Below are 15,656 nucleotides of genomic sequence, written 5' to 3'. Positions count from 1 at the left end.
TAATCGTTCAGCCCCAATCCGCATGCTACGTCAACACGAAACTGACTCCACGTGGACACTTTTCAGAGCTCTGCACCTTGATCTGCACCACTACAGCCGGTGTGAATGATCTGATTGAACTCAAGGATTTTGATGAATGTGTAAGTCGTACGGAAAGCGGACCGCATCTACTCCACACTCAATGTGAAACAAGCTTTAGTCGACGATTTAAATTATTCAGTCAAAACTCCCAAGGGATGTATCAAAACTAGGATGCAAAGACCATGGCACCCTGTAATTGTGCATGCAAGCGTGCATGCACGCTCTGTGTGTGTGTAGCTTTTCGTCACAAGCTTTATTCCCCTCTGCTCGCGTGTGAGGGTGTATTGCAGGGAAACTTAGACAATGTAGTATACAGTCCTTGTGATCATGCCAAGTATCTTCAGTTACATGTTTTACTGGTGAACCCTTGGAGACATCCCAACAAAACTACATCAGCACTGATTCCACGTTTCACCCTGGAGGATTACGGTTATATCAAACCAGTGACTCAGACCAGCTGAATCTATGTGGGTTAAATAATGGACATAACCAGGAAAATGGCATAGGTTTTGTCATTGGATTTAGGTGTTTTTCCCGAAGTGCTACTCTGAGAAACTCGGACCAGTCCAGCTAGACCCTACCACTGTTCCCAAGGGCACGGTTCGATATTTTCCCTCTAGTTTCTCCCCTATTTTTAGTCCCTGCTCCATTGAGGTACCTGGCAAGGCTGAGTCAGGACAGCAATGTGATTCTGACCGCTGATTAGCTAGGGGGCAGAGTTTTTTTTGCCATGTGTTTCACTGCCTGTAGCCATTTCCTGGTTCAATGTCTGACCAAAAGCCATAAAACTGTGCAAAATGTCCTGCAACACCCACATTTTCCAGCCGAGTTGCGTTTCTGTGGAGTGTACAAGTTCCCTTACACTGTTTACTGATCCCCTCATGATATTTTGTCATGAATAAAAATCATGTCCCTTCCTCCCTGCCCCCGCACCTATGAGGGGTGCCACCACTTTTCTGTCATGTAAACGAAACTACACTCAGATGGGCTGACTCAAACCATGCTGTACAGAGCTGTTTCAGGCTGAGTAGTGCTCCTGGAAAAAACACCTTTCGAGGTTTTAAAAGACCATGAGCAAACTGGAGTATCTTCTAACTGTTGGTGTGAAGTTCACACCACAGGAAACTATCTGAGATACAATTGCTGTCAAAACATTGCTTTTACAAATAACTATTACAGATACAAGTCTAAACATCATTTAGCACCAGTGTTGTCACAACATATTCTCTCTCTCTCTCTCTCTCTCTCTCTCTCTCTCTCTCTCTCTCTCTCTCTCTCTCTCTCTCTCTCTCTCTCTCTCTCTCTCTCTCTCTCTCTCTCTCTCTCTCTCTCTCTCTCTCTCTCTCTCTCTCTCTCTCTCTCTCTCTCTCTCTCTCTCTCTCTCTCTCTCTCTCTCTCTCTCTCTCTCTCTCTCTCTCTCTCTCTCTCTCTCTCTCTCTCTCTCTCTCTCTCTCTCTCTCTCTCTCTCTCTCTCTCTCTCTCTCTCTCTCTCTCTCTCTCTCTCTCTCTCTCTCTCTCTCTCTCTCTCTCAGCTGGTATCAGAAGATGAAGGTCTTGGTGTTTGCAGAACTTTACCTTGAGAAGTGCCTTGAGACGACTCTTGTGAATTGATGTTATATAAACTGAACTGAATTGAAAAAACATGGACTCTACAAGGTTAAATGGCTAAAAGCACCTTCATAAAGACACCAGCAGAAGTATTCATCGTGGGTAAAGTGGAAACAAGAGCAGATACAACACTGGTTGGATCCAGAATGTATCTGTAGCTTTTACGTTTACGGGTTTCAATAAGTCTGTAGGCTGTGGATCAGTGCCGTCCAGAACAAACCCAACAGTCACCATAAACACCATCTAATCTGTATCCAAGTTAGGACTGATGAAAGAAAACTTGGAGATTCTTAGCAACTTTGTAGAAAGTATTTAAAACAGAAATGCCTGAGTTGATTATTTTTCTGTTGTACTATAAGCACCAACTCACCTTGTGATTTTATCTTGAGAGGTGCTTAATACAGTGCATCTGGAAAGTATTCATAGCACTTTACTTATTCCACTTTTTTGTTTATGTTATAGCCTCATGTCAAACTAGATTAAATTCATTTTGCCCATAAAATTCAAAGCACAACACCCCATAATGATAATGTAAAAAAGTGTCTTTGAAGTTGTTGCAAATAAATTAAAAATAAAAAACTTGAGAAATCACATGTACATAAGTATTCACAGCCTTTACTCAGTACTTTGTTTATGCACTTTTGGCAGCAATTACTGCCTCAAGTCTAATTTCCCTCTGGGATTAATAAAGTATTGATTGATTGATTGATTGATTGATTGAATATGATGCCACAAGTTGTAGATCGTTTTATTTCTCACCTTAGTACTAAATTTCACTAGTTAAGTTGGTTTTCGGCCAACAGTCCTAGTTATGGCTGTACTAAGATGGCTATCTACGTCACTTCAAAAATAAATACATGGATTTTAAACCAACCTGTTACCCGAGATGTGAGGTCAGATTAATAACACCTTATAGGTGCTACACCCTGCTTCTTCAGACCAGTATCAGCCACTATCACCAGGTCATTTACCCTTAGACCGGGTGAGTGACGGCGGGAGCAAAGGCAACATCATGTTTTTTAACTGGAATAACTCAGGATGAAGAAGAAATAAAGCACTCACAGTTTCTGATGTCTGAGATGAAAACGGCTAATCCGCGCATGCCATCTCCCTTCGACACAGCCGGCATCTTCGCAGGTTTTTGTCCTCCCTCCGGCCTTCAACAACCTGACGCAGTCGCTTCACGGGAATCGATAGAAGATGGACAATTTGACCGTTACGGGTAACTAGCTGTTTGGCTAGTCCAGCCGTTTGTAACTGGCTCCTGCTTGACTGACTGGTGTCCCGCTGAATACGCGTTGTGGCTGAGGCCGAGTAGCCGATAGCATCGGCCGGACACGGTGAATGGTGGTGAAAAAGCAGCAGCAGGAGAACTTATCCTGTTAACTGGCTCGTTTCCGCTGTAGACGGCAAGCTAGCGTTATTTCATTCAATCCTAACCTAGCTCGACTGGAAGCGACGCGCAACACCGGCAGCAGGACGCAGCTGGCGTTAAAAACGTCCCTACGTGGCAGCCTGGAAGAAGAGTGTAGCCAAAAATGTTGACTCAAAAGTACCTTTAGTAATTTAAAGTGAAGTTACTTCGAGTCACGCACCGCCTAGCAGCTAGCTGACTAGCTGCTAACACCATTCAGATGCTGGAGTTTCTCGCCAGTTGACCGGAAATTGTAAGCGGAGTCCGACGTGACAGCTAACGATCTCGGTATGCTACACTGTCCGTTAACCGCTCACTTAACTCGGTTTAAACTGGGTGATGTTCGGTGTATTGTCTCGCTCACGGCTCGGAAAAGGCTCGTGACAGCAAAACAGTGTGACCGCGCGACGCATCCGTGAGCGCGCACGCTTTGTGCAGACGGAAGTGGTCAGATAAGATATACCTTCCTCATTTCCAATCTGTTAATTAAGTGACCCCATCTTTAGATTTTCTTTTTTTTTTCATATACGTGAAAATGCTTAATATGCATGTAATGATTATCTTTTGAATATATAATGTAAGGTGCATTTTGTTTGTATGTTATCTTCTCTAATAAAAAAAAACCTTCCTCATTTCCCTAAAGACGAAGAACTACATGTCTAATTACAAAATACTCAAAAAACGATCGACGTTTGTGGATCTATTCATGTATTTGTGTAGCTAAATAAAGTTTTTGGGATAAAAATAACGATAAAAAAGAAAATGCTGGTTTGTCAAGTTTAGCTTCCCAAATGCAATGTGTTAAATGTTTTTTGTTGTTCTGTTTCAGATTGTTACTTGTACTTGTACAAACAATGTCCAGGTCTTCCTCGGGTCAACAAAGACATATGCAGGTGTAAACAGATCTTACGAGAAACACAATCTGTTAGTTTGATCTAAGGAACATCACTATACTCAACATCCGACTGGAACCTGGAACAAAGGAACTGCTCCTTAGTACAGGGGATGCTCTGCTGCCTCCACGTACATTTTTAGTATATATTTTGTTTATCTATTCAACAATCTGCTTAATTCTGTGTAGGATCACAGGGAGATGGTGCCTGTCTCCAGCTGTCACTGGGCTGCAAGTTTTCAGTCCATCATAGGGACAGGGACAAGTCTGAAACACACATTCATTCATGCTTAGGGGGTTAGGGAACTCCAATCAACTTTAATTCTTTTGGTCTGTGAGATGAAGACAGAGGACACAGAGAAACCCATGTATGCACCTAGAGAACATGCTAATTCCTCACAGGCCAAACCCTAACCCTCAAAGGCCATAGCTGTTATTTGAGCGCACAGCCATTTTCTTGCAAGGCAATAGTGCTAGCAACTGTGCCACCATGCAGACTTTCCCACGATTGATAACTGGAGTCTCTCTGAGTGAGGCAGCGTTGTTGCACAGTCTGCATCTATCTGCTCTGGTAGACCCTTCTAGTACCAGGACAGTAATAATTAGGATACCTGAGGTAGGCCAAACACAGGTGCACAAATGCAAACATTTAAGAAGTAACATACCCCACAGGGCAACATGTAAACATGTATTTGTACAAACAGTACACAAAAACAACAAACCTAAACGTATTGTGCAACACATCTACCTGTGCAATATTTTTCAGAGTGAATGATTAGGTCAAAGATTTTTGTGCATTTATTTTAGCAGTGGGTGAACTGGTGTTGCAGGATGGGGCCGATAAGTCAGAAGAATAAAACTCTCTTTTAGTCTGGTGCTTCTGGTTATTGTGCTTTTGTAGATAAAAGCTGCACAGTTTGTGTTGTGGGGGTTCAGTCCCCTGATGATGTTGTTTTTCCTCCTAAGGACAGGTGTTGTAGAAGTAGGCAGCATTTCCAGTGTAGAGTGCTGAGCCAGTGGATTATTTTTTTCTTTTTTGCTGCATCCACCATGGAGCCTGCCTGGTATTCGTTTGCTGAGCTGTTTCCACACATAGCTCGTCTCGTGTGAAGCTGTTCCATTTCCTCTCTTGATGGAGTACGGACTGGTGAGGGCAGGACTTGGCATCCTAAACTTCCTCAGCCTTCTCAGCAAATACAAATGCTGTTTAGCCTTTGGGGCCTCAGGAGAGGTCCTCAGAGAAACTGATGCATACAAATTTTAATTTGTTCTCTTAGTGATGGAGTCAAGGTCATTTGTTCATAATGCACTCCAACTTTTCCGATGTTTGGGTGCTGTTATTCCAAATGTCAATAATCCTCTGTTTAGTTGATATAAAAAAAGATACTTTAAAATAAAGATACCCGTCATCTCCAGTTGGGGGCGCTGTGGTTCTCAGGTGCTGCTGTAAAAAAGCATTGATGCTCAGTAAAAGCCTTCCAAGCTTATAAAAGTCGAGGAGTCTTCAATAAATAAAACGTCCGATTACTACTAACAGTAGGTGGCAGTAAACACCTTTTCACGTTAGGTATGCGCAGACATATTTACGGCAACGCCCCGTGGACTGGATCTGCCGTAGTGGCCATCCGCCATTTTGGATGGGTCTCCATTCGCCCCCGGTGCATTAATTTCTACTGAGGAAGGGGCTAACTCAACTAAAAAACAAATTTAATCGAGCTTTTTCACAAAATCAGGCACAATGTATGGCATAATAATAAAATATAAATATAATTAAACAAAATAAATATTAATTAAATTTAATATAAAATCCCATCAGGTAGGCTAGAAAAGTCTCTGGTAATCCCACGTGATCTGCTTTCAATAGTACGCCGGTTGTTTTAGCCATAGGCAGCACAAAGGAGGCCCATCCAATATGGCGGAAACGCTGTAAATGACGTATGTAAGTCCAGAAGAAGAAGAAGCAGCCGTCCGCCAAAGTAGAAGAACCTGACGAAGAAGAAGACACGACACAAGGCAGAAGATGGAAATGGCGGCGCCAGCAGAAAGGATGGAGGTAAGGACTTACTGGGAGAAATATAGTAACTTCACACACACGAATTTTTAGTGTTGGCTTCCACCGATGTCGGACGTGTGTTTCTTTACCACACACAGAAAAACCGATTTTTAAACGTGGTTTCATGTGTCTGCTGATGCCGCTCATTCATTAGTGTCGCAGTTAGAACAAATCAGAAAAAATACGACAAAACTCTGACACTCAGTCAGTAACGCGTGTAGGTCGTGATTTAAAAATTTCGTTACATCGTGAGTGAGCGGTAATGGCTGAAGTTAGCCGGTGTGTCCTCTGTGACCGCATGGGTCCAACGTGTTAGCTCTGAAGCTAGGTAGTCTATGATAACTGGTTCTCGGCTTTGCACAATGGGTCCAACGTGTTAGCTCTGAAGCTAGTTAGCCTCTGATGCTAACTAGTTATCGGCTTTGTACAGTGAGTCAGTCCAACATGTTACCTCTTGTGCTGGTTAGCCTCCGAAGCTACATGTTTTACTCGGGTTAGAAAACCGCTGGGCTCAGAGTCAAACAAACTTAAAATTTAAAGTGTTTAAACTTCTGTAGCGTTCATGGGAGGGAGACTTAGCCGCTAAGCTAATCTGTTCGGTCTGGAGGTGTCGGGAGCCGGGTGCACGTTGACACTCATCTCCCATCTAACAGCCCTCTGCCCAGTTTACTCCTCGCGATTATTGTACATGTTTAAAGTCAGTGAGGTGAACATTCTCGGTTTTTTTAACGTGGTCAAATTGCTTTAACACAACGCTGGTTACGTTTAACCTCAGTCAGAGTGGACAAGCATAAGAGACGGTTTAGTTTAGACGTGGTAGTAGATGCTGCTGCTGGTTCCTGATCACAGGAGCTCAGGGGACTGGTTCCTGAATCCTCACTAGGACGGAATGTATTTATTACGTCATCTTTGTCCTCAGAGACAGCGTAGCAGCAGCGGTAAAAACAGGCAGACCGGTGGGTCTGAGGTAGGGTTGTCACGGTGTGAAAATTTAAGCTCACGGTTATTGTGACCAAAATTACCACGGTTTTCGGTATTATCGCGGTATTTTTTTAACGTGCTACATTTTCACACAATTAAATAAACCCTGTATGTCAGGAAATATTCTCCACAGTTTGTCTAAATTTTGCCTAAAATGTGTTATTTTGTAATGTTTATTTGTTTACATTGTTTCCCATTAGTCTTTAAAATACAGATATTTGCTACTTATTTTTTGTCTGTTTGATGTCATCATTTAAAAATATTAGATCCGATGATACTCAGTACTCAAGTAGCCTTCTAATCAGATACTTTACCCTTACTTGAGTAACAAACCCTATATCAGGTAAATATTGTCCTCGGTTTGTGTCCTTCCAGTGAGCTTTGCAGATGTGGGAAAATGTCATCAGGCAGTAATCATTGTTAAATTCATAATTATTCTCGGAGAGAGACCAACTCTTATCTGCCCCTGGGAGCCCCGTAATGCATAGCGTCATTTCAACATGGGGTGTCTGCGATAGGGCTGCTCGATTATGGCGAAAATAATAATCACGATTATGGTGACTGAAATTGAGATCACGATTATTTAGGACGATTTTTCAATTTATGTTGATTTTATTTGTTTTTATTCAGTCATAAAATTGCTCAGGGCACAATCAGGACAAAAATAAGAAACAAGATGATCACTAAAAGAACTCCTGATTCCCAGTATAAAAAGACCAATATATTTTTATAGCTCATAGTTTATGACCCAAGGGCTATAGACCTTGGTTTAACTCATTTAAGTCTAACCAGTACAGACCCAAATACCAATATCTTGCAAATACTGACAGCAAGAATTATACAGTGGCAACAAATACATGCAAATAAATTTATGTTCACAAAATGTTGCATAACATTTATTTAGTTGTGTCAAGGTGCTGTAGGAGAGTGCACTAGCACCGTGTCCTCAGAGATTAGTTATTAATTATCAGCGTGAGGAACTTATTTCTACATTATTTATAAACTATTTATTTACAAGTCCATCAGTTAATGTAATAATTGTCCCAACCACAGCTGCACCCCCCAACCCGGTCTCACAGCAATCGGGGCAAACTGCACGTGTGTTTAGCGCGCCGCACACGCACATTTAGCCGTTTTTAGTGGCTCAGGAGTCCGCAGGTGCGGTGTGTGTGTCACTCACTCTGGTTACTCCAACAGGGAGCCGGCTCTGAGAGCTGTTTCTTTAGCGACTGACACATCACTACATCATTCCCTTTCCTAATGTCCTGAAGAACGGTCCGGGGCGCAGGCGGAGTGTTAAGCTAACCTGCAGGAAATGTCGATGACAGTTATCCAGAAAGTAGCTAAGGGTTACCAGAGATGTTTCTCAGGTGTTCGCTAGGTACTTTTAAGTTAAAAAGTCAAGAAGGGTGTCTGAAAAGCTGCTAGAAATAGCGTCAAAGTCGCTAAGTTGGCAACACTGTGAGGAGCGCTTCATTTGCAACTCGGGGCAGCGCAGGCGGGAGGAGCAAATAATCGGCTTGTTTTGTTTTTTATAATCGTTCAAAACTCAGATCGTAATCGTGATTAAAATTCGATTAATTGAGCAGCCCTAGTCTGCGACACGGTTTATATGCAGGTAGCGGCGCTGCAGCTGCTTTATATAGCGACTCGTTGCATTCTCCCTCAACCCAAATCCTTGGATCACGCATTTTAGCTAAAATGCTAACATTAGCTTGCCTTGCGTTGACTGTAGAGTTGTGGGTGATGGTCACGCCGATGTGTCATGAGATTTGAAGCGTTGCTGCCTTTCACAGACACTTTTCCTGCACGAGCTGCAAACAGGATAGCCGTCTTCTATAAACTGTCCCTCTGCATTCTTCAAATATCCAAAAAATGCCCGTACTTCCCACTTTGTCTTCTTTGAGGGATAATAAATGTCCTGAGTGCTGCCGTCTCCTCCTTTGGCCATTATTTCAGCTTTAGCTTCAAGAAAGTTTTGGTTGTAAACAACTAAGCGTGCATGTGCCGCCGGCAACTTCAGCAGATGATACGGTGGCTGGTAAGGGTCACCGCGCCTACACCGCAGCCACGGTAAACCCACCGAGATAATATAGTTTTTAAAAACAAGACGGTTATTATTATTGTCAACTTTTTTACGGGGTTTACTGCTACACCGGTTACCCTGACAACCCTAGTTGTAAGTAAATTTGATTTATATAACACTTATCACAGGCAGAATCACAATCTTCACACAGATCAAAATAAAATATAATGATCTCAAAACAGAAATAAATTAACGTCAGAAAAAATAAAGTAAAACCAATGAAAGATTACTACAAGTGTCCAGACTGTCAATCCTACATAAGGATAAAGGAAGATCATTCCAGAGCCGGGGTGCAACAGACTGGAAGGAGCATCACCTAGACTTTTGTATCTGGCCTTTGGAACTTCTAGAAGGTTCTGGTGGGTGGACCTGAGGGCTCGGGTTGGAGCATAAGGCTTTAACAGTTCAGTAATATAGGGAGGAGCTTGACCATGTAGAGCCCTGAAAGTTCTAGTCAGGATTCTAAAATGACTCTAAAGGTAACAGGTAACCAGTGCAGAGACATCAGAATAGGAGTGATGTGAGCTCTTCTGTTTGCTCCAGTTAGGAGCCTCGCTGCAGAGTTCTGGACCAGCTGAAGGCGGTCAAGGGCTTTTTGTTAAAACATGTGAAGAGTGTGTTACAGTAATCTAGACGGGAGGAGATAAAGGCATGGAGAACCATTTCTAGTTCGTGTTTCGACACCAACCTTTGCAGTTTAAAGATATTAAGTGATGAAAACGGTTCCGGACCAATGTTTTTGAGTGGCCTTCAAGAGACATTGATTGGTCAACAACGCCCAAATTCCTCAAGGTTGTCTCCATATTATGTCGGAGCTTTTCCTTGGTTTGTACTTGTTATTAATGAGTTTGTCTCTAAACTGAGATTTCTTCATCCAGTAATTGTTTGTCTCTGTTGAGGTTTCTCAGGGGGAGAGCTCAGTCAAGCCTGCAGCTGAAGACATGACATCAAAGGACTACTACTTCGACTCTTACGCCCACTTTGGAATCCACGAGGTACGTTTAGTTTGGTACCTAAAACATTTTCTGAATTTAAAACCATTAAGCCTATTTGATGTAATAGTTGAGACCTCATCATGTGTTGATCTCAGTTTCTCTCTGTTGTTGCACCTTTCCTTTCGCGTTGCTGTAGGAGATGCTGAAAGATGAAGTTCGCACTTTGACCTATCGCAACTCCATGTTCCACAACAAACACCTTTTTAAGGACAAGGTGGTTCTGGACGTGGGCAGCGGGACGGGCATCCTGTGCATGTTTGCTGCCAAAGCGGGGGCCAAAAAGGTTATTGGGGTAGGTGTTGTCTGGCAGCATGTGTATCTGTCACTGGGAGCATGAGCAGCTCACCTGTCTTTGCTTGAATAGATCGAGTGCAGCAGCATCTCCGACTATGCTGTGAAGATAGTGAAGGCCAACAACCTGGATGATGGTGAGGAGATGGTTCACATGTGGTGCTGCTCTTCTGGCTTACGGGAAGGTGGATGATTGAAGTAGGTCTTCTTTTCTCTCCAGTTGTGACCATCATCAAAGGGAAGGTGGAGGAGGTGGAGCTTCCAGTGGACGGCGTGGACATCATCATCTCCGAGTGGATGGGCTACTGTCTGTTCTATGAGTCCATGCTCAATACAGTCATCTATGCCAGGGACAAATGGCTGGTGCGTGTTTGTTAGAGCCAACGTGTTAAACTCAATCCCAGAGTCTAACCCTGAGATTAGACACTCCACCTACTCTTGGCGGGTTTTCTTTTACATACCTTGAGTTCACACCTTCACTTTTTAACAAATCAACTGATCTGAAAACAGATTTTGGTCGAGAGGACTTTCTTGATCCTCAGATAATTTCTCTCATTTGTCCCAGAAACATTCTCCGCCTCTTGTTCAGTCCAACTCTGGTTAGATCTGGAATGTAAACGTTCGATCTTAAACATTGATGGGTCCGAGTGAATAGACAGTGGTGGCTTGATGCTGGGGGTTTTAATGCCTCCACGTTGAACCAATCACTGGCGGGCTGTAAATCAGCTGTTTTAAGACCTGGTGTTTGTTGATCGAAGTGGAACCAGTGGAGTTGTGTGTTCAGATTGATTCGGACAGCTTCTCATTAAGGATCAGCTAATCGGCTTAAAGTGCTGCAGTTTGTTTAGCTGTGGTTGCCTTGGTGACTCCAGGTATCTGGGCACTGTAGGGTCACTAAACTGAAACCAAAAACTAGAGTGTCCCTCCCGGTTTTAATGCCTCTTTACTCCTGTCCCTCCAACAGAAACCAGATGGACTCATTTTCCCAGACAGAGCTACTCTGTATGTCACTGCCATAGAAGACCGACAGTACAAGGATTACAAGATCCACTGTGAGTACCTGGGGACTGCTGACCTTATTTTGAGTTGTGCCATTAAAGCAAAGGACGCTCAGATCACCCAGTCATTATGGGGCGATCTCTGGCAAATTAGTTGATAGGGATGTTTTCCAAATAGTCTTTCTCAATTAATTCCTGATACTCTGACATCTCACCTCTGATTGGTTGGTCTCTCAGTGAACTTGCTAATGATGGAGGCCCACCCTGCTAGTTGCAGGAGACAGCCATTTTTTTCATGTCCCACTCAGAGATTACTCTGAAATGAAACCGTTTACTTTCCCCTCCTAAATGAAATGGGATTTCCGGCCCCGCCCACAACCAATTCAAAACGAGACTGCCTGCATGTTCCCTGACTGTTTGCAAGAAAACAGAAGGGTCAGGCACTGGTCATTAGGCGCATGCGTGATGACGTTTAAAATGGCGGTGCCCATAGAGAAACCGACAGGAAGTCAGCACTGTGCATGCGTGAATGTGTACAGTGAGTAAAACGCCCCAGAGAGCCAAGAAACACTTAAGATGGGTGAAAAGGCTCCAGCTACCGGGGGCTTTGCCCCTTCACCCTCGCCTAAGGCGACCCCCACACCCCCGGCCCTTTTCAGGTTTTTGTTTTCACTTAAAAACCACATCCCTGATTTTACTAGTTTTTACAAATACTTTTATACAGGGTGTCCGCGGGTCCTTAAAAAGTCTTAAATTTACTTTTCCAAATTTAAGGCCTTGAAAATCCTTAATGACAAATAATCCTTAAATAAAGTTTCCAAAGGTCTTAAATTACCAAAGACCCATTAAACTAGATTATTTTATTTCTGTAAAGTTTTCGTGAATTTCTAGTTGGTGTTCAGCATTTTTTGTGTATGACATTGGCGTAAGCGGAACCGTACACATTCAGTTGGTTGTGAAAGGGGGCTATTTTTAGATGAGCACATTAGCTTGTTAAGCTAGTGGGAGCTTGCGCCATGGGGAAGTGCAAGTTTAATGGTAACTGGATGGCTAATCCCACGTTCGCGACGTGGTTAGCACCGGTTCCAGGCAATAGCTGGAAATTATAGCTTAGATTTAATTAAAAAAAAATAGCTTAAATTTGGTCAAAGTGGCCTTAAAAAAGGTCTTAAGTCTTAAAATTGGCTCCCTTAAACCTACAGATACCCTGTTTATAGATCCTTATATGTACTGCTTTATCTTGGTAATAGTCTGGATGTGTGGAGGCGGGTGGTGCAGTGTAACCCCCTCAGTTTAAAACCAAGTTTCTCCCAGAACAAGAACAGAAAAGTTATGGCCAGCCCGTGTGATTAGTGATCAGCAACAAAGAAGCTGCTTAGAGCATCTAATTAAAGGGAAATGTTGGCTGGACCGGTGCAGGTAGAGCGCCACCTGTCTGCAGGCTGTTCTCCATTACCTCCATCTAAACCATTACAATAGGGTGCAAACGTCCATGTATTACACGGGTTCAAACCAAGTACTGAGTACACGTGCATGTAAAATCCTCGTTTTGATTTCATGTAACAGTCCCGAGTTTGTGAATGTGGGCTTTTCATCAGCTGTGAGCCACAATCAACACAACTATTACGGGTAAAGGCTGAATCATCTGGGCTTGCATGGAGTCAGTCTGACTGGCTCGTAGCTTGGTTTCACCTTTAAGGTTGGATTACTGACATAGAAGAACCACCACATTTTCCTGTGTGTGTGTGTGTGTGTGTGTAAACCCATGCTGAACTCTCCCTCTGTCTCAGGGTGGGAGAACGTTTATGGCTTCGACATGTCGTGCATCAAGGAGGTGGCCATAAAGGAGCCGCTGGTTGATGTGGTGGATCCAAAGCAGCTGGTCACCAACTCCTGTCTCATCAGGGTGGGTGGACAGAGATGTCTCTGACTTTGGACTGTAGTGTAACAGGTCAGCTGAGAGGAAGTGCTTGTGTGTGTGTGTTTTAGGAGGTGGACATCTACACGGTGAAGGTGGAGGACCTGACCTTCACCTCACCCTTCTGCCTGCAGGTGAAGAGGAACGACTACATCCACGCTCTGGTCACCTACTTCAACATCGAATTCACCCGCTGTCACAAGAAGATCGGCTTCTCCACCAGTCAGTGCTCTCCTCAGTCTCTCCACACCTGTCTGTCTTTTCTTGTTTGAGAAGAGCTCCTCTGTTGGGTACCACAGCTACTAGGAGGTGTAACGGTTCACGGGGGAGTGTTGAACCGTTTCGGTTTATTTTTTCCGTTAAATAATACATTTTATGTGCGTGATTCAAGTGCAGCGGGTAAAAGTTCCTAGGAGTTTCCGTACCGACGCTGTATTGAGTGACGCCTGATGGCTGCACGCGCCCGATCTCTGTTTAAAAACAGTGATCTGCAAATTCTGATCAACGCCTTTCAGAGCGGATCAAACCAGCTGGCTGTTGCTGCTGCCGTGGAGCCCGTAGAGACGCCCCTCCCCCCTTCTCTCACACACGCAAACGTAAACAAACACGTCTGCCGCACTTTCCCCCAGGCACGGTTGATGTAACGTTTTCATCCTACAACAGAAATACGGCACAGGAAGCTCGTTATTTAATACGAGTTTGAAGAAGAAACACTGGACGGTGTGAGGTGAGTTTTTCAGGCTCGCTGCAGAAATAAAAACGGGAGCATCAACAGTCAAACACAACACTGGTCTGTCTGAGCGTGACTCATAGCTGCACACACAGTAGAGCAGCTTCACATTAAATAAACAGAAAATTAGTCGCACTGAGCTCTTAAAACACCGAACCGAAGACGATTTTACCCCCTAACAGTTACCATGGTAACATGCTCAGGTAAGAGGTGAAGCAGCTCGATAATGCTGAGAATCCGGTGCTGACCTGCAGCAGGACCCTGATGATCCTGTATAGATGAGTCCAGCTCCAGCGGGGTGAACCCTGGTCTGGTCCAGACCCAAACCTGATGGTGGCTGTGAGGTGGTGACGGAGCAGGCATTGTCGTCTCCTTCACGTGTGACGGAACGTTGCTCTGATTAAAAACTAAACACACCTGAGGTTATATTTCCAGGTGTGTTTCAGATGACTCCACCTGTGTCTAACGGGAGCATTTGTCCCGAGTTGTTTTTACCTCGGAGGAAGTGGTATCGGAACCAAGCTAAGGGAGCGTTTGACACGGTCTTGTGTATTTCCTATGTCCTCCCTGATCTTTAGGGTACCATGAAGGTGATGGCATATGCTAACTTCCTGTGCTGTCTGTCCCTCTCAGGCCCAGAGTCTCCCTACACCCACTGGAAGCAGACTGTTTTCTACCTGGATGATTACCTGACGGTGAAGACTGGAGAGGAGATCTTTGGCACCATCAGCATGAAGCCAAACGCCAAGAACAACGTGAGCAGACCGTGATGTTTCCCGTCTCCCTTCCCAGTGGTTGCGTTTTGTCTCATGTGTCCCTTTGATCTGCAGAGAGACCTGGACTTTGCCGTTGACGTGGACTTCAGGGGTCAGCTGTGCGAGATGTCAAAGACGTTGGAGTACCGGATGCGCTAGAAGCCCCGCCCCTTCTTGTGTTAGTGTTCAGTAGCGGACAGCTTGTATGATTTAACTGGGAGTGTGTACATTAGTTAACCGCTCCCCTGAAGCAACATTTTAAAGACATGTTTTTCACCATTTCCTTCTCTAACTTTAACAGTATTTAAAACATTTCCAGTTTTGAGTTGATTCCTTGTGCGGTATCTCAGACGAGCCCGGTGCCTCTCGCCGGGCTTTGTGGTCCAAGTGTCAGAGCAGAGTCTTGGTGTTATCAACGGTCTACTTAGTTCAGCTACTGGTCTGCTAAAGCCCAGTGTCCTCCTGCAGCAGAAAAGCCGTCCACAAGCCAGCAGCTGCAGGTCGACATGGACATACAAGAACGGTTCCAGGTAGAACCTGCAGGGAAAAGGAAGTCATGAGAACTGAGACACGCGTTCTAGCTCACTCAGAATCTGCATAGTGTGGATCTAGGACGTGGAACCGGAGACCTGCAGGAAGTGATGTCCTAATCTAACCCAACCTGGGGGTCCCTACGCAGCGTGTCTGCAGACGCCATCAGTTGCATTCAGCAGAAATAGTTCTGACTCATCACTTTGTTTTTTATTTTGTACTGTTTTTGGCTGCTCCTATTTTTAAAATAAAACTTTTCTCCATCTTTTCTGTCCCGTGTGGATGTTCCTGTCCTGCCTAACAGGATCCAACCCCTCTGTGGT

General features: G+C 44.1%; 2 protein-coding genes across 5 annotated transcripts in view; one reads left to right on the top strand and one right to left on the bottom strand.

Annotated features, from left to right (window-relative positions):
- ap2a1 (adaptor related protein complex 2 subunit alpha 1) overlaps positions 1-3,539 on the bottom strand; it is a 48,896-nt gene extending 45,357 nt beyond the window's left edge. For 2 of the 3 annotated variants that reach the window (XM_070546976.1, XM_070546977.1), the window contains exon 1: positions 2,752-3,538. In XM_070546976.1, the coding sequence (XP_070403077.1) occupies positions 2,752-2,818 (67 nt within the window). In that variant the 5' untranslated portion in view covers positions 2,819-3,538. Of the gene's footprint in view, positions 1-2,751 lie in introns of all 3 variants that reach the window. The other variant, XM_070546975.1, reaches the window with a different exon arrangement.
- Positions 3,540-5,906: 2,367 nt separating this feature from the next.
- On the top strand, positions 5,907-15,598 carry prmt1 (protein arginine methyltransferase 1). Of its 2 annotated transcripts, none has more exons than XM_015969249.3 (10): positions 5,907-6,048; positions 10,024-10,110; positions 10,247-10,402; positions 10,475-10,538; positions 10,622-10,764; positions 11,366-11,453; positions 13,190-13,305; positions 13,389-13,539; positions 14,681-14,802; positions 14,878-15,598. In XM_015969249.3, the coding sequence occupies exons 1-10, from the start codon at positions 6,016-6,018 to the stop codon at positions 14,959-14,961; spliced, it is 1,044 nt and encodes a 347-aa protein (XP_015824735.1). In that variant the 5' UTR covers positions 5,907-6,015; the 3' UTR covers positions 14,962-15,598. The 2 variants fall into 2 exon arrangements, with proteins under 2 accessions (XP_015824735.1, XP_015824734.1); XM_015969248.3 differs by having other exon boundaries at positions 10,015-10,110.
- Positions 15,599-15,656: the final 58 nt, after the last annotated feature.

Source organism: Nothobranchius furzeri, chromosome 18 (genome assembly GCF_043380555.1).
Source record: "Nothobranchius furzeri strain GRZ-AD chromosome 18, NfurGRZ-RIMD1, whole genome shotgun sequence".
Classification (NCBI taxonomy): domain Eukaryota; kingdom Metazoa; phylum Chordata; class Actinopteri; order Cyprinodontiformes; family Nothobranchiidae; genus Nothobranchius; species Nothobranchius furzeri.
Note: the sequence above shows the minus strand (reverse complement) of the source record. Positions and strands in the feature narration are given on the sequence as shown.

Bases quoted from the DNA above. Each gene is read 5' to 3' on its own strand.
- prmt1 (XM_015969248.3), top strand. From the start codon at position 6,016: ATGGAAATGGCGGCGCCAGCAGAAAGGATGGAG. The intron at 10,403-10,474 runs GTAGGTGTTGTC...TTGCTTGAATAG, and splicing joins GGGCCAAAAAGGTTATTGGG to ATCGAGTGCAGCAGCATCTC. The intron at 10,765-11,365 runs GTGCGTGTTTGT...TCCCTCCAACAG, and splicing joins ATGCCAGGGACAAATGGCTG to AAACCAGATGGACTCATTTT.